Below are 18157 nucleotides of genomic sequence, written 5' to 3'. Positions count from 1 at the left end.
CCGGGATATTTAAATCCCGGGCTTCATTTGCAACTTCCAGTGCCTACATTAGCCACCCTAGTTCGAAGTAGGGTGGCAGTGTAGACAGACCCTTATGTTCTTAACTCCACGGTGATGTGAGTAGAATATGGCTCATCATTCTGGAATCTCCTCCTCCCCCCAAGGTTTTGTTCTAGCTGGCCTCAGGGAATTTCCTCTTTTCCCTGTATCAGACAGTGGTGCACTCTGGATCCCTTTTCATAATGTCTCTGCTCTGCATGCAAGAGCCAATTCTGCAGCTTCAACCCTTTGGAACAATCTCCTGGTATCTTTTCCACCTCGTTGACCTCCCTCTCTTTTCGTGTCTGGACTTAATTATCTCTTCCTCCCAGGACTGCAAGGCGGCTAGAGTAAAGCAAAGGGGAGTTTTCTCTGGAGTTTTGTTCTGGGCTGAGAGTTATGTCTTTTCCCACGTCTAGCAATAGCTCACTGTCCTCTGTGTGGAATGTGATTCATCTGAGTTTAGGCCCTGATCCTGTGGTCAGATCCTCCTGGAAAGCAACGGGGCTTTGCACGGGTTACAAATGTCTGCCCATCTGGAATTGATTGAAGAACTGAATGTAAGCCAAGTGCAGATCTGGAAACTTACATTGTAACCAATTCAGGGCAAGAATCTGTGGGATAGATTCAAAAGCAATGGGTAGGCTTGTAGGTAATATGTTCTGGTAAACGGGGGTGCGCTCAAGTAAGGGACAGTAGAGAAAATCTATACTGGTGTAAGAGGAACATTGCAAGGGCCAGCATATGTGACATTTGCATCCACACGGACCTTTGAATTTGGCTCTGGTCGCTCATAAGAGTTAGCATGTTCAGTGAATTTTGTCAATGTACAATTCCACATTTAGAAATGAACCTTTTTCTCAGTTGCTCTGCTGGCTTTGTTTACCCGACAGCTTCTCAATATTGTTTATTTCAGAATGAAAGGGCAAAGCCATGTCTGGCTGTGGGAAAGAAAGAGAAACTTGCAGCGTGGATCTGGATTTACCGCCAAGGGAAAATGGTCCCAGACAGTGTAAATCATCAAAAAACTTCCTAGCTGTCAGGGTGGTGAAACACGGGAATAAGTTGCCTAGGGAGGTTGTGGAATCTCCATCACTGGAGATATTTTAGAGCAGGTTAGACAGACACATGTCAGGGAAGGTCTAGATGGTGCTTGGTCCTGCTGTCAGGGCAGGGGACTGGACTGATGACCTCTCCAGGTCCCTTCCAGTTCTAGTGTTCGCTGACTCTATGATCATGAATCCAGAGGACAGAGTGAGTGGGGGGTGTTTGGAGGAGACAGAACTGTTCCACCAAGCTGCCTTTTCCTCTTTCCCTTCCCCCTCTGCCCCTCTTTGGCTGCTGGGGAACAGCTGTGGGTTTGCCTTTCACACAGGGCGAGGTGCTGTCTCTTTAAGGCAGGTCTCTGTGGGTTGTGTTTAGTGAAGGAAGTGACGGCGGGGGATTGAATGAAAAGCGAAAAACAGCCCCAGAGCCCCAAGTAAGGGACAGCGGGAGGCTGGGGCCGGGCTGCCGGGGGAGAGGGGGCGGCAGGGCAGGAGGGAGGCAAAGCGGTTCCCAGCGGGGAGGGCCCCAGCCCCTGGCACTCAGTGCGGGCAACCGCACGGATGCGCCGGGCGGTGTAAAGTGCGCGCCGCAGCCCATGTGCTGTCCGGAGTGCAGGCAGCGCGGAGCCGGGCAGGGCAGCGGGCGCTAGGGGGAGGCGGCCCGGGGCGGGGGGCGCCGCCAAACTTTCCGCCGAAGTTTGGAAACTTCGCGGGGGGCGCCCCGGGGCGGGTGAGGGGCGCGGGGCTGGGCGCGGGGGGCTGCCGCTGCCGGGGATGCGCGCCCCGGGCTGCCGGCTCCCTGCGCTGCTGCTGCTGCTGCGGCTGCTCCCCGGCTGGGCGGGCCCCGGGGCGCTGGCCGAGCTGCGGGTGCGGGTGCGGCTGCCCGATGGGCAGGTGACGGAGGAGAGTCTGCAGGCGGACAGCGGCGCCGACTGCATCGGCCTGGAGCTGCGCAAGGGGGACGGGACCCTCATCACCCTCACGGCCGACTTCCGACAGGTCCGCGGGGGGGCTTGGACCCCACAGAGGGGGGGGACCGGGAATGGGGGGCAGGGAGGCTTGGACCCCACAGAGGGGGGGGACCGGGGATGGGGGGCAGGGAGGCTTGGACCCCACAGAGGGGAAGGAACTGGGGAGGGGGGCAGGGAGGCTTGGACCCCACGGGGGGGGGCTTGGACCCCACAGAGGGGGAGAAACCGGGGAGGGGGGCAGGGAGGCTTGGACCCCACAGGGGGGGGACCGGGAATGGGGGGCGGAGGGGCTTGGACCCCACGGGGGGGGACTTGGACCCCACAGAGGGGAAGGAACCAGGGAGTGGGGGCAGGGAGGCTTGGACCCCACAGAGAGGGAGGGAGTGGGGAGTGGGAACAGGGGGGCTTGGACCCCATAGAGGGGAAGGAACCAGAGATGGGGGGCAGAGGGGCTTGGGCCCCACAGAGGGGGAGGGACTGGGGATGGGAGGGCTGAGGAACTCAGACCCCACAGTGGAGGGAGGGACCTAGCATGGGGGGAAGAGGGGCTCAGCCTCTCCCTGCTCCCAGAAAATGATGGATCAGGCCTGGGAAGCTGAAATGGGTCTGACACCCCCTGCTCCCAGGATCTATTCTAGGGTGTGCCCCAGCGGGGAGGGGTTTGGTGCCCTCTGAGCTTTCTCCCCTCCCCTCACCCCCTTAGGGACACCTGGGGAGTGTGAGCTGATCCGCATTGGGCTGGGTCCCCTTTGGAGCCCTCAGTAGCTGCAGCAGCAGGATGCGGGGGCGGGGGGCGGTTGCATGGACCTTTTCCCCTCTTTGGGGCAGATTTGTGTTCTCTTCTCTAAGCCAGAGCTTGGGGAGAAACCCCGGCTGAGGCTGTGGCCTCTCCTTTCCATAGCCCAGTAGGGAACAGAGATGGGCAGGGTCTCACTGGCTTCTCCCCCTCCTGCTACCTCCAGATGATCCACCCTCTGTCCCTTCGCCCCAGCCCCCCGAAGTAGGGAGTGGAAGCCAGCAGACACTGCTCCCATCCTATCAGCCTGGGGGAACATCCTGCTGCTCGTGAGCCCCCAGCGCTGTCGGCAGTTGCCGTGGGATAATCCAGAGCGTATTTTGTTTATCTGGCCTCCCGCGGCATTCCCCAGCGGATCAAAGGGCTACAGCCTGGGAACGCTGGACCCATCGCGTGGGAGATGGGCTGAGCTGGCTGATGTTTACAGAGACTCGCAGGCAGGGCTGGCAGGTCAGGAGTCTGCTCTAGACGGGATGGGGTTTGCACGGAAGAGCCTGTCTGCTCAGTAGCAACTTCTGTGCCAGGGTAGGTCCCAGTGGGGCACACTTTACAGCTGGGGGAAACTGAGGCATAGAGCCAGGAAGGAACTTGATTTGCAGCCTTCCTTATCTGTGCGTGGCAGCCTTGATAGGTTGGATCGTCTCTGGGTAGAACAGCACTTTGGGGAGTTCCCATCCTCGTGGGGAATTAGAAATTGCTCTTCCGTCTCCTTGATCATTGGGGTGTGCTGAAGGCCAGCAGGTGAGCTGGGGCAAAGTAGTGCTCTCTGGGATTGCAGCTGCATTGGAGGTGAGGGGGACAAACAAACTCTCCCTCTCTCCTCTCCACCCCATCTGTCTTGGTACAAGAGGGAGTCTAGGCAGGGGAGCTGCCCCTCTCCGTAAGATGAAGCATGAGAACCCACAGCTCCCTGCAGGAGAAGGGAGGGTATGTGTCCGAGGAGCTTCTCCGGAGGCTGTACCAAGCATGGGTGGGTTTTCCATGGCACTAAACCGCTTTGTGTAATGATCACTCGGGGTGCTTCGTTTTGTAAGAACATAAGAAAGGCCGCACTGGGTCAGACCAAAGGTCCATCCAGCCCAGTGTCCTGTCTGCCAACAGTGGCCAGTGCCAGGTGTTCCAGAGGGGGTGGACCGGAGACAATGATCAAGCAATTTGTCTTTTGCCATCCTTCTCCTGCTTTTCACAAACAGAGGCTAATAGCCCCCTGGATATTAGCCTTTTATGGACCTAACCTCCGTTAATTTATCTAGCTCTTTTTTAAACTCTGTTATAGTCCTAACCTTCACAGCCTCCTGCAGCAAGGAGTTCCACAGGTTGGCTGTGTGAAGAAGAACTTTCTTATATTAGTTTTAAACCTGCTACCCATTAATTTCATTTGGTGTCCTCTAGTTCTTCTATTATGGGAACAAGTAAATAACTTTTCTTTATTCACCCTCTCCACACCACTCATGATTTTATATACCTCAATCATATCCCCCCTCAGTCTCCTCTTTTCTAAACTGAAAGTCTCAGTCTCTTTAGCCTCTCCTCATATGGGACCCATTCCAACCCCTAATCATCTTAGTTGCTCTTGTCTGAACCTTTTCTAATGCCAAAATATCTTTTTTGAGGTGAGGAGACGACATCTGTACGCAGTATTCAAGATGTGGGCGTATTATAGTTTTATACAGGGGCAGTAAGATATTCTGTGTCTTATTTTCTGTCCCTTTTTTAATAATTCCTAGCATCCTATTTGCTTTTTTGACTGCCGCTGCACACTGAGTGAATGTTTTCAGAGAACTATCCAGGATAACTCCCAAGATCTCTTTCCTGATTAGTTGTAGCTAAATTAGCCCCTGTCATATTGTTTGTATAGTTGGGGTTATTTTTTCCAGTGTGCATTACTTTACACTTATCCACATTAAATTTCATTTGCCATTTTGTTGCCCAATCACTCAGTTTGGTGAGATCTTTCTGAAGTTCTTCACAGTCTGCTTTGGTCTTGACTATCTTGAACAGTTTAGTATCATCTGCAAACTTTGCCACCTCACTGCTTACCCCTTTCTTTAGATTGTTTATGAATAAGTTGAATAGGATTGGTGCTAGGACTGACCCTTGGGAAACACCACTAGTTACCCCTCTCCATTCTGAAAATTTACCATTTATTCCTACCTCTTGTTTCCTGTCTTTTAACCAGTTCTCAATCCATTAAAGGATCTTCCCTCTTATCCCACGACAACCTAATTTACACTTCAGCCTTTGGTGAGGACCTTGTCAAAGGCTTTCTGGAAATCTAAGTACACTATGTTTACTGGCTCCCCCTTGTCCACATGTTTGTTGACCCTTCAAAGAACTCTAATAGATTAGTAAGACATGATTTCCCTTTACAGAAACCATGTTAACTTTTGCCCAACAAATTATGTTCTTCTATGTGTCTGACAATTTTATTCTTTACTATTATTTCAACTAATTTGCCCGGTACTGACATTAGGCTTACTGGCCTGTAATTGAGCCTTTTTAAAATATCGGCGTTATGTTACCTGTCTTCTAGTCCTTGGGTACAGAAGCTGATTTAAAGGACAGGTTACAAACCACAGTTAATCGTTCCGCAATATCCCATTTGAGTTCTTTCAGAACCCTTGGGTGAATGCCATGCGGTCCCAGTGATTTCTAACTGTGTTGTCCAAGCCCTTACTTCAGGACTCTGGCTTCACGTGCAAGGAAGCTAAACCCTAGAAGGTAAATGGGTATCGCACCAGACCAGCTGAGACCCCTCAGAGTCTTGCAGCTATCCCTGTGAGCAGGCATGACACCCTAAACCCCCCATGACGTGGTCAGCCCTGTTCAAACTTGTCTCATCCCCTACGCAACATTTGATCACAAGTCCCTTCTTGGTCTTTTTTCTAGCCTAGCAAAGGGTCTTAATCCAGTTCCCTGGAGCGCATGTCCATAGTGCAAGCCACTTCCTCCCCCACCTTAAACCTTGCTCTCAGGAATCTGAAATCACCCCCCATCTTTAAAGATGGTCCCTCCGTGCCAGGGGTAAGGCCAGTGGGCAGGAGATGATGGTAGAAGGGAAGATAGAAGCTGCACTGTCCTGCCAGCCCAGCACCTTTCTTCAGCATGAATAAATGCCAGTTGTTGAAGCATCTGTGATCTGCTCGTTGCTGTACAACACGTGGAAGTAAACACGCTCTGCCCCAAGGAACTTAGGCTGTAAAAGTCGCAGCGAGGATGGAAATGCCATAGGGAGCTCAGAGAAGGGAGTTAAAATCCATAATCAGTCCCAGTGGTGTACGGCTGCACTTTTTGTTGACACGGGAAAATCCAGGCACTTTCCAGATCCTTTAGATAGACTATGGGGGCTCTGGATACCTCTGGGGCAGGACCCTGCTAAATTCATGGCCATGAAACACTCATCCCGGACTGTGAAATCTAGTGCTCCACCCCCTGAAATTTGGCTGTTTAGGGGATTGCAGTTTTGTCCCCCCTATCTGCACTGCCTTCAGAGCTGGACGGTCAGAGACCAGTGGCTGCTCGCCAGGCATCCAGCTCGAAAGCAGCAGCACAGAAATGAGGGTGACATGGGGGTGGGTCACTTTTGGGGGGGCAAGGCTGGTTGTGGAGTAGTTGATGTGGGTGACAAGGCCCCATGGTTTGGGGGTGCTGTGATCACCGCCTCCACGCACACAGCCATCCCAAGCCCCTATAGCTGCCAAGTGCTGGAGAGGGGCAGAATGGGAGGTACCCCAGAGCTAGGTCACACCCACCTCCACCAGCTGTGCAGAGGGGTCGCAATATCACACGTAGCCTTTCTGTGCTGCTGCTGACGGTGGCACTGCCATTAGAGCTAGGTGGTCACACGGGGAGGCTGATGACTGGGAGACCAACTCTGCAAGCAGCAGCACAGAAGCAAGGCTGGCAGCACCATACCGTGTCATCCTTACGCCTGTGCCGCTGCTAGCGATGGTGCCGCTTTCAGAGCTGGGCTCCCGGCTAACAGCCATGCCCAGCTGTGAAAGCAGCACCATCGCCAGCAGCAGCACAGGGGTAAAAGTAGCAGCACAGGAGACCCTCGCAATTCGTGATCTCATGTATTTGGGGAGCTCTCCTGTCCCCAAGCCCTGCCTCTTCCTGCCACCTCCTGCCCTGTCTCTCCCCTCCCCCATTGCACCACATCCCCCAGCCTGGGGAGGGTTACAGCTTCCAGGAGGCCTGTTGTGGGGTGGCAGCAGCAGGGGTGAGGACCCCTCCCCGCCACACTCACCGCAGCGATTGGCAGCTGCAGGGAAATGGAGCATTCGCTCCCCTTCCTCCTGCCCCCTGTATTTGCAGATTTCACCATTCACGGTGGTGTTGGGAACGCATCCACAGCGAACGGCAAGGTTTTACTGTACTGCAATTTCCCTGACAGTAACCTTGCAGTCCCCTCCCTGACCCTTCTTGGCTCAGGCACGGCCGGCTCACAACATTTTGGCACCTGAGGTGGGGAGCTCAAATGACGCCCCCATTTCCCCCCACTTGGGCCAAAACTTTGAAAGGTCTCAATTCTGCCTCCTTCCTGTTCTACTCCTCTCATGGCACTCCATCATCTCTGTGCATCTAGAGCAGAGAGAATACATCTGCACCAGCAGCAGACACAATTTTCTACACTCTGGGTCCTAGTGGTGCCCCCCCCCCCCCCACACACACACAGTTGGGCACCTGGTAAGACCAGCCCTGGGCTCAGGAACCATATTCAAACCCCATGAAATGTCAGATTTCAATAGCCAAAATCATGAAATTGACGATTTAAAAAGTCCCTGGACCATGAAACTGACCAAAACGGACTGTGACTTTGGCAGGAGCTTCTCTAGGGGCTCTGGATGGCACATGGCTAAGTGCTGATGGTGCTGTTTGTTCTGGCGCCCTTCCTCACCCCTTCGCCTCACTGTAAGATGGGCACTTGAGACGTACCTGCGAAAGAAAACCTCGCCACGTATTCAGAACACTCTGGGGACAGTTCTTAATTTGACATCAGCTCAGAGCTGGCACGTACTTTTTTTTATTAAATAGTTCCATGGGAACATAGTTAAAGGGAAAAAATCAGACCGACATAACCTGAGAAGTAGAATTTACAGTGCCGATGGGAATGAGCTGCCTGTTTGCTGGGGATCCTGTTCGCCTTGCCTCTCGTGGGCGTTACCACCTCGAACTCTGCTCTGCTCTGATGCTCTGCTTCCCCTGGCTGGCGCGAAGCCCTTGGGTTGCTAGCCTCGGGAAATGCAGAGAGGGTTGTTGAGCTGGGTTTCTCAGTGCTGGCTTTTCACACACCTGATTTTTCCAGTGTTCTGGCTTGTGCTGAGGCAAATTGCTGCTCTTCTCCTCCCCCAACCTATTGATGGAAAACGGTAGGCTGTGAAACCGAGAGAAAGGATGGTCCAATAGTTAAGGTGCCTGCCCGAGACTTGGGTGAGCTGGCTCTGCCACAGACTCTGCATGCCTCAGTTCCCAATCTGTAAAATGGGGATACCATGCTAAGGGGAAGCCATGTATGTACCTAAGCACCATATCTGAAATAATCTCTTTAGGGATATAGTGAGAGCTTGACTCCTTTGGGCTTTCTAAACTAGGCTGGACCTGTGCATTGTATTAGCAGGAACAAGTCTGTATTGTTTCCAGGGAAGTTATTGAACAGTCTGATCTGTTGGCATCTGCTGTGATATGACTATGAACAGGGAAACCATTTCATAGAATCCCAGGGCTGGAAGAGACCTCAGAAGGTCATCCAGTCCAGCCCCCTTCCCAAAGCAGGACCAACCCCAACTAAGTCCACCCAGCCAGGGCTTTGTCAAGCCGAGACTTAAAAACCTCTAGGGATGGAGATTCCACCCCCTCCCTAGGGAACCCATCCCAGTGCTTCCCCACCCGCCTAGGGAAATAGTTTTTCCTAATATCCAATCTAGACCTCCACCACTGCAACTTGAGCCCATTGCTCCTTGTTCTGCCATCTGTCACCACTGAGAACAGCCTCTCTCCATCCTCTTTGGAGCCTCCCTTAAGGAAGTTGAAGGCTGCTCTCAAATCCCCCCTCACTCTTCTCTTCTGCAAACTAAACAAACCCAAATCCCTCCGTCTCTCCTCAAAGGTCATGTGCTCCAGCGCCCGAATCATTTTGGTCGCCCTCCGCTGGACCCTCTCCAATGCGTCCACATCCTTTCTGTAGTGGGGGGCGCAGAACTGGCCACAATACTCCAGATGTGGCCTCACCAGAGCCATTGGTTCAGTTATCTTTTGCTGGGCCACTTGCGTGACATTCATCCTGATGCAGAAGGGTTATGCACTACTTAACCGCATTGATGCCTTGTCTTGGGGCTGGACAAGGCACTTTAATGGTGCTTGCCCGCGGCCTCTGTATGAGGGGAATGTTTCTCCGGTGCAGGATTGAAATTGAAAGTATTTTACAAACCTGCTTGACCTTTCCCCCCTTCTGTGTACTTGCACTTCATGAATCCTGCCAAAAGAAATACACAATCCAGGCCCCACCCACTACAACCCTTTGCTGCCACAGCACCCAGAGAAATTTCCCCAATGCTCCCATGCTGCCCAACCCCTCTGTAAGGCATGTCAGGGACCGGAAGAGTAATAGCTGGAAACTGTGCTGAGGAGGAGCCTGCAGGAAGCACTCACCTAGGGGCTGCTCTAACATGTGCTGGGGATTTACTAGCCGTTGGAACAGGACAGAATCTGGGAGGTAAACACATGGCATTCAAGAACTCTCCCCAAGTGTGGTTAATTTCATGTTCTGGTTCTCCAAGGCAGCAGGTTCTGATGGGTGGGCATTAGATGACATCTCAGGACACGAGGTGTCTGATTCTGACTCTGCCACTGAGCTGCTGGGTGACCTTGAGCAAGTCACTTCACCTCTCTGTTTCCCGAGCTGTAAAATGGGGACAGTAGTGTGGTGCCCACTTCTTTCAACTGCTTTGAGAGCAATGGGTGAAAATGCTATAAGGGCTAAGTGTGTGTGTATTACCAGGCGCTAGTGCCTGACATGTCTGGGTTTTTAGCACTGCAGGAGAAATAGTTGAAGTAACAATAAACATCTCTCTTTCATTCCTTCAAAAATGCAACAAACATTTCTGTTTCTATTTTATGGCTGGCAGTTATTTAAAAAAAAAAGCCCAAATGTTGAGTCTAAACTATATGGCCACATCTCTACAGAAGTGGTTGGGTTTTCACAATGCATCCTGGGAACAGAGTGGGTGGCTAACACTAGAGTCAACATAATGAGGCAGGTAATTGATTATCCTTATACATTAGTGCATGGAGCTGCATGTGGAGTGGGCAGACGATTTTAATCCTTGCCATGCCAGGAACATCATGGCTGCCAACAGGTTGCTGCTGTTGTGTTCAAGATGAGTAAATATTTGGGGAAAAAATCAGATTCACACAAGAACCAAGGCACAAATTAGGCCGTGTCAGAGAGCTTCTGACACGTGGCAAAGGCTAGGTGCATACAACGGGAAACTTAACTCAGTCCCTCAGTAGTGTTTGCAGAGAATACTTGGTGTCATCTGGTGGGCTAAAGTAACTAATGTTGATGTATTACAAAGGAGCAGCCAACAAATTGTAGAGACAGTGATTCAAGAAAGAAGGCTCAAGTGGTTTGGACACATTTACAGATGTCAGGGGGAGAAAAAACATTCCTAGACCAGCCCTTGGCTTGCTACCATGTGGAGGAAGACAGAAAAGAGAAGGACAACAGATTATGTAAGAAAAAACCCCATTGAGAACAATGCTGCTGTCGTGGAAGCAGACTACACAGGCACAAGCTGCATGGCACTACGCAGCTGGATTGCCTCGTGTCACAAGGCCCGAGAACATCGAGTCGATTGTGGTTTGCATTGTGAGTCTGCCTCAAGGCTACTGCCATGTCAAGGCTCCTTCTTGCCAGGGGCTGTACAAACGTGGAGTAGACAACAGCCTCTGCCCCCAAAAGTTGATGCATTCAGTTTGGAAATCCACTCTTCCCGAAAGTCCTCCCCCATGGGTCTGTAGAATGCCCTAACTAATCTTGATAAAATCGTGGAAGGGACGTGAAACCTCCTGCTTCCGGGCCTGAGCTGACCTCTGACTTTCAGAGAGGAGGACAAGATTACTGTGGAGGGACATGAGGGCAGCTTATCCTACATCCGCAGCTGCAGGGTTCTTACACCTTCTGCTGAAGCAGCTGGAGCTGGCTGCAGTCGCTCATGGGAGACTGGCCTGGATGATCCTTAGATCTGGTGCCACCTGGCTATTGCCCCAGGAAACTCATCACCTGTAGCCAGGTATTGAATTTGAGGGCTGTAAGGATGGCTAAGGGTGGGGGCAGGAGCTGGTTGCTTTCTTTGGGGTGTGCTCGCTCCCTTGTTTGTGCATAGGCAGGGTGCTGGAATGATTTTTATAGTGAGGCTGCTGAAAGCCATCGAACAAAACCAAAGTTCCTTGTACGTCCGGGGTGGGGAACATTTTTTGGGTCGGGGGCTGTTGTCCTAAGAAAAATTAGTTGGAGGCTGCACAAAAGTGGGAAGCCAAAAAAAAAAACCCACATTCCCCTCGCACACCAGAACCTGGGGGGCCTGGGCTAGTAGATTTTGTGGGGCCCCTACACTCTGAAATGGGGCCAAAAATGAGGAGTTCAGTGTGTGGGAGGAGGCTGCCGGGAAGCAGGCTTGGGCTGTAGGATCAGGGTGGGAAGGAGGGTGCAGGAGTGGATTGGGGGTTGGTGGATCGGGGAGGATGGTAGCGGTCAGGAGTGGGCTGGGGGTGGGTAGGGTGCAGAAGTGGGGTGCAGGGTCTGGGTGGAAGGGCTGAAGGGAACCTCTGAGCGTCGGGGGCCAGGTCCAGGCATGCTGGGGGCCACTCCCCACTCTTACGTGATAGAAGCCATGCGTTTGGTTGCTTCAAGCCAGGGGGCGCTCCCTTACCCTGACCTTCGCTAATTTCATTTGGAGAGGGGCCATGTGTTAGAACACACTAGTGTCCTGTTCTTGGGCTGCTAGAATGCCTGGTGTCACCATCAGGACCCTCTCGGCTGAACTTTGCCCCGTGCTTCGGTGGTATTGTTGCACAGAAATCTCTGCGGCCAGAGCCTTAGAGGCAGGATTTTCAACAGCAGAATCCAAGTTGCAGAACAGTTTGCTTTTGCAGGGCTTCCTAACAGTGCGTGCAGACTCTGCCATAGAAAAGATGACACCAATTCCCTGCAAGTTACTGTGAGATAATCGGAGGCTTTTTAACTTTCTCCATAGGAGGGATGGAGCAACTGAGGAGTTGTAACCAGGCAGAGTAGAAACCATCAATTCGGCTCTCTGCAAGTCTCTCGCTGTGACGTTAAACATTAGAGAGTTTGCTGTTGCATTATGAAAATAGGTGTTTTCTAAATATTGGGGGAGGGCGCGGTTTGCTAGAGTTCTGAATTGGTGGTTATCCTGTTGGGCAGACCTGCAGTTTGAAACCCCTGTATTTTAACTGAGCTGATTGTTTGAACAGCAAGAAATAACTGTGTTTCTTCTAGTGGGAGATATTTAGAGCTTGATTTTTTTCCCCCCCTGAGGTGTTGTGCACCCACAGTTCCCTTTGACTTCACTTAGAGTTTCGGGTCTTATCAAAATCAGACCCGTTGCAGGCCCGTATGCAGGTATTTCTTGTGGGAGGGGGGGGAAGGACTTTTTTTATAAATCTGGACTGCAATTGTTTTAAATATAAAGGAGTTCAAAATAGTCATGCAATGAGTGTGCATAAGAGAGGTTAATGAAAAAATTGAGTGGAAACAGTGATTGGTAAAATGATTTTGTTATAACATACTAAAAATGTATACAGTAATAAAGGTCTTATAGAAATTATCTTCTGGGAGCTTCCTGTAATATCATAAGTGAAAAACAAAATTCCAAACTATTCCAGTCTTTGCTGCAGTGACATTATGGCTCGTCACTATTATATGCATGATTAACCATTTTATTTTGGTGACTTTAGTTGTCAATTTAGGATAATGAGGCTTGTGTTTAGAGCTGATTGGAGCTCTGAGGTAGGATAATTGGTGAGGAAGTCGCGTAATCTCATTGCTATTCATTTCTTTTGTTTGCAAACAGCCAGTTGGAAATTACTAACCCACTTCAACTGTTTCCTCCAAACTGGGAGCAATATGCACTGCCCGACATAGGGTGCAAGATACTCTTTGACCTGTTGGCTCTATTCAGGAAGAGCACTTTCCTATACTTGTTTCTTGTGAAAGGCAAACCACTTAAAATACAATCTTCCAACTCACGAGAGGAGGCTCATGTGGTGTTTCCAGTGATGTGTGCAAGATGGAAGTGTACAGTTGGCATGTTTGATGTAGACATGTCCACTGGGAAGTGAATTGAGACCACCATCTCATTCCACAGGAGTGCATGACTGAACAACCATAATGACTTTTTGGCCATTTGATCTTGACTCCAGCTAAGGAATTAGACCATGAAACTCCATAGCTCATTCATAGTTCTAACCCCATCAGTATTTTTTTAATGAATATTCTGCAGCATTTCATAGCAATAGGAATTCTGAAGATCATCAAGACATGTAAAAACTATTAGGGAGAAATGGATAGCTTTCCTCATTAAAATGTCTGCCACTCGGTTACAAAGCTATTTTTAAATAATGTGCTACAGTTAACGTTCGTATTACTTTTCAAGTGTGAAAAGACGTCTGCTAAGTTAGGGTGGGCCTGGAAACATTTGAAGTGTGGCAGAGCTTGTTTTTGCCATTAAACTTACTTACTTACTGCCCGTTACGCCAATGGCGCATAGGGCAGCAACAAAGTCCTTCCACTTCTGTCGGTCGCAGGCCAAAGCGCCTATTGTTCCCCAAGTGTGATGATGGTCTTTTAATTCTTGTTCTACCGTTCGGCGCCAGGTTGTTTTTGGTCTTCCTCTCTTTCTCTTCCCATCTGGTTTCCAGTGGAGTGCAATTTTCGTAATAGATCCGTCTTCTCTTCGTAACACGTGACCTATCCATTGCCAGCGTCTTTTCATAATTATAGTGGCCATGTCTTCTTGTTTACACTGAGACAGTAGGTCTTCGTTGGAAATTTTATTTGGCCAAAATATCCTGATTATTCTTCTAAGATTCTTGGTATGGAATGTAGACAATTTAGTAAGGTCTCATTGTATCATGCGCCAACATTCTGCTCCATGGAGAAGCACTGGAAGAACCATTAAAGCTGGACCAAATTAAAATACACACTTGCATGCCTGGGTGAAATATACCCAAAACGAAGACTGGGCAACCGAGGCACAATCTCCTCTGTGACCATGGGCTCGTCTTTACTCCCTGCTGGGACAGGCCTCAACGCAGCCTGAAATTGCCCTCTCCTCTCAGCACCTGGACCCTGGTGGAGAGGGATGAAGCCAGTGGGAGGAGCAAGGTGATGGAGTGAGGAGAGGCTGAATGGCGGACAAGGGAGCGTCTCCAAACAGGATGTCCTCTAGTGGAGAGTAACAGGGTTTGGTGACTGAAGGGGCGCCTCCTTGTGGCCAGAGGGAGCAGCTTTTTTTCTCTCTGGTGCGCCGTGCTAACAGTGACTCCATCACTGGGATGGTCTCTCTTCTGTAATTTGGCTCTCTGGCCTTGTCACGATATTAACGTCCATCCATTGGGGGCTAAAAAGCTCGACAAACGAATCCACCAAAGGACTCCTAAGCCTTGGCTCAGGTCTGCAGGCGCAGTGATCAGCACATCCCTCCGGACGCTGAATTATCCATATCTCCTCCTGCCGGGGGCTTTACACCCCTTCTCAGTGGCTGGTCAGGGAGTCCAGACCTCCCTCTTCCCTCGTTTCCCATCCAGGAATCCTGTGACCTGCAGCCAACGTCCGTACAGTTCTGCCCTTTGCTGCACTTTGCCTGGGCGCCTCCCTACCTAGCCTTCTCTGGATTTCTTCCCTGCAGCTTCTCTGTGTTGGCCCTTTTTTCAGGGCTAGGGTCCCTGGGCTTATTCTTCCGCTGGGTTTCCTCCTCGCCGCCTCTCTGCGGGTGACTGCGACTCCCTGCCTGTAGCCCCCTTCGGAGACAAACTCCCCTTCTGGGTCATAAGCAGCCTGCTCCTGCCCAGCTGGATTTCAGGGTCCATTGAGCATGATTGTCCCTGCAGGTGCGGCCAGGTAGCGTGACCGGCCTCGCAGGCCCACATGGGCCCAGTCAGGCCTTTGTGGGGTGCACGTCTGGGCCTCAGAGGCCTTTCTCACTGGGCGAAAGGGCTTCCTCCCGGAGGCTAGAGGCATAGCGGTTTGGAGGAGCGCTAGAGCCGCCTGCTCTTTGTTTCTGCCAAGCGATGGTAGTCACCAGGCCCGGCGATTGGAGGGGGAGGTGGACAGTTGCCCTGGAGCACGGGGATTCAAAGGGACCTGGGGTTCCAGCCACCTGGTGCCCCGAGCCCTTTAAATTGATGTCTGGAAATCTGGGCCTCTCTTGGAGCTGTCTGGAGAGAGGGAGGTGCCGCACTGCATGTTCTTCTAGGCGATTCGGGGAGGGGGGTGGCACCGCGGTTTGGGCTAGCTGCCCTGGGCCCCGCCCTTCTGTCTGAAGCCCCACCTCTTGTGGGAGCATGGAACAGTCCCCTCCCGCCCCCCCACACACACACCCCTTCCCCAGGGGCCCGGCAGGGCCGTTGGCTCCCCGGTAGTAACTGTACTCACCGCCCCTAAGTTCAGACACACGGGTCAGAGCCGGGGGCGGCCAGCACGTCCTGCGAGGGTTAACGTGGCGAGTCCTGGAGAGAAAGTACCTGGGGAGGTTCCGGTGTCCTGTTGGAACTTGTTCCCGTGCCGGGAAGTTTGACAGAAATCCCCAGCCGGTTACTGTACCCTCGCTCGACTTGGCCAGGAACTCACTCCGCATTGAGTCACCTTTCTCTGGCAGGGCCTGCGATGAGGGGGCTGGGGTTGCAGTCCGGGAAGGGCTGCCGGCGGATCGATTTGCATGACGGATTCTTGCTAGGGTCACGCCTGGATTTCCCCTCGGCCGCAGCGTGGGGGGGAGAAGTTCTGCTAAGGCTGAATGAGTCGGGGGGCAGAGGGAAACCGAGAGGGGAGCCTGCTGGGAGAGCTGAGGGACCATGGAAACAGAATCCCCGCCCCCCCGAGCAGAGGGTAGGCCCTAGGGTAGATGTGGGCCTGAGAGGGGTGTAAGTGCATGGAGAGCTGTCATGCCGCCAGGTTGTGGTCTCTCTGAATCCACAACAGGCGTCCACTGACGTGCCCGGGACTGGATTTGGCCGGGTCACGAGTGTGTGTGCAGGGTGGGGAATTTCCTAGTTTGCAGCAATGTGGTGGGCCGCTTTCTGCCCTCTCTTACAGCTGGGCATTGACTCTGCGGCTGCCAGCATTCCTGGCCACGGTGCTAATTCCTGGTGGGCCCGCTGAGGCCGTACTCGCGGCGGTGGGTGCCTCAGCGAAGGAGGAGACACAGATCAGAGCGCTGGCAGCTCAGGGGGTCTTGCTCGCCCCAGAGTCTCAAGAAGATCGCGAAGAAAAGCTGAAATGGGGGCTGAGGGCCATGGAGAGGGGGAGCAAAAACCCATCACCGCGCCCTGCATTTCTGTAAAGCTATAGTCCATGGTAGCGTTTCCCCTACTGAGGTGCATTTGTACCCACAGCTCAGCCGCCTCTTATCTAGTGGGTCTCCTTGCAACGACTGGTGTCCCCTGGGGAAGGGTGGTAGGATTCTGGCCCCCGCTGGTTTTTGAGGACCAGCCGCTGGGACCCATTTCTGCTCAGCAAGTCCTGATGCCCGGAATCGGTGAGGCCTAAAGGCTGTTTCACCATGGCCGCCGTGGGCAAGAGGCCGGCGTGGTTACAATAAGGGAGCCACCCAGGGCTGCTGACAGGGGGGGAAGCAAAGAGGACAGCTGCCCCAGGGCCTGGCAATTTAAAAGGGCCCTGGACTCTGGCCACCACCCTTTAATCACTGCCCGAGCCCTGCGCGGTGGGGTCCAGACGGCACTGAAGGCTGCCAGGGGAAGGTGCAGTGTGGTCCGGCTGGTGCTGAGAGGTGGCTGCCCTTAGACCCTTCCCCTTCCACCAAGGGCCTGCCCCTTCCCAGGGGGCGGGACCAGAGCCAGCCTCCCTCCCTTCCCCCCCCACCCCCCACAATGTTGCCCAGAGCTGGCAAAGTCTGTTGCCACATCAGGGCAACGCCGCAGGTCAGCTGTGGTTCCTGAAGACATGGTCTGTTGCTCTGAGGAAGGACGTCCCAGGCAGTGACCCCGGCTGGGTTTAGGACCGAGAAACTGGCCCCCCTAGAGTCTGTTGAGATGCAGGCAGGGCCACCCCACCCGCCTGGACAGACTTGTGTGAGAGGGGTCAAGCTAACGCACTAACACGAGCAGTGCAAACGTGGCAGCTCAGGCCCTCCCAGCCCTCTGGAGTCTGGCGGTGAGTCTGCTGGAGCCGCAGCATCCATGCTGGTACCTCAAGCTCGAGTCCAGCTCGCACAAGGCTGTCTAGCCAGGCTGGGAGGCTCATACTCCAGCAGACTTAATCTCCTAACCATCTCTCTGCCCTGAGTTCCCCCGGGTCTCCCTGCTGGCTCGCTGTGAAGACTTGGCCACTGCAGAGGAGAGGCCTGAGTCCAGGGGCTCTGAGGAAGCTGGCGACCAATGCAGCTCTGACCAGGTAGCACAAGGATCCTCATCGGGGCCCTGAGACTTCCGGGCTGGGAGCTGGATGGTGGCAGGCTAGGACACGCAGGGCTGACGTCCTGCTGTCTCAGAAGCCGGGGTGGTTGGTGGGACGAGGTTCATTTAGATCCAGATCTGACCGTGTTGTTACCTTAGCGTCTCAGATGGCCAGGCTCAGCCCTTTCTGATTCCAGTGGGTGGAGCATTGTGAGAGGGGAAGGCTGGGGAAAGAACACCGGTCTCTCCTGGAGTCTGGCAAGTAGAGTTCACGGGGAGGATGCAGGAGAGCAGATCAGTGGGGCAGGAGAAAGTAGTCGTGTTATCTCATGGACAATACGATGGAAGAGGTAGTTAATCCATGGAGACCCTCTGATATCCTTCCTGCATCCGCATCCCCCACTTGTGGGATCTTCTTTCCCCCGGCTCTCCTCCTCCCAACCTCTCTCTGACCCACTTCCTTGCCCTGTTACCCCCTTCTTCCCTGTCCCTCTTCCTCCTCCTTTCTCTGCTGCAGGATCTCCCTGCCTTTCCTTTTTCTTTCTCCCTCCCACCTAGAAGCCCATTTGATGAAGATGCTTACACAGTGATCCAGATGTGAGGCCTCCTTCTCGCTTGGCTCTGACCACTCGGAGCGCATGGTTTAT

The 18157-nt window shown here is 52.8% G+C and overlaps 1 protein-coding gene across 1 annotated transcript in view; it reads left to right on the top strand.

Annotated features, from left to right (window-relative positions):
- Nucleotides 1–1525: 1525 nt before the first annotated feature.
- OAF (out at first homolog) overlaps nt 1526–18157 on the top strand; it is a 28976-nt gene continuing 12344 nt past the window's right edge. Inside the window, exon 1 of the mRNA XM_075909804.1 lies at nt 1526–2084. Coding sequence (XP_075765919.1) covers nt 1860–2084 — 225 coding nt within the window. The 5' untranslated portion in view covers nt 1526–1859. The remainder of the gene's footprint in view (nt 2085–18157) is intronic.

The sequence above is a fragment of the Pelodiscus sinensis genome, chromosome 26 (assembly GCF_049634645.1).
Source record: "Pelodiscus sinensis isolate JC-2024 chromosome 26, ASM4963464v1, whole genome shotgun sequence".
In the NCBI taxonomy this organism is placed as follows: domain Eukaryota; kingdom Metazoa; phylum Chordata; order Testudines; family Trionychidae; genus Pelodiscus; species Pelodiscus sinensis.
The sequence above is the reverse complement of the archived record's forward strand: the minus strand, read 5'-3'. Positions and strand labels throughout refer to the sequence as shown.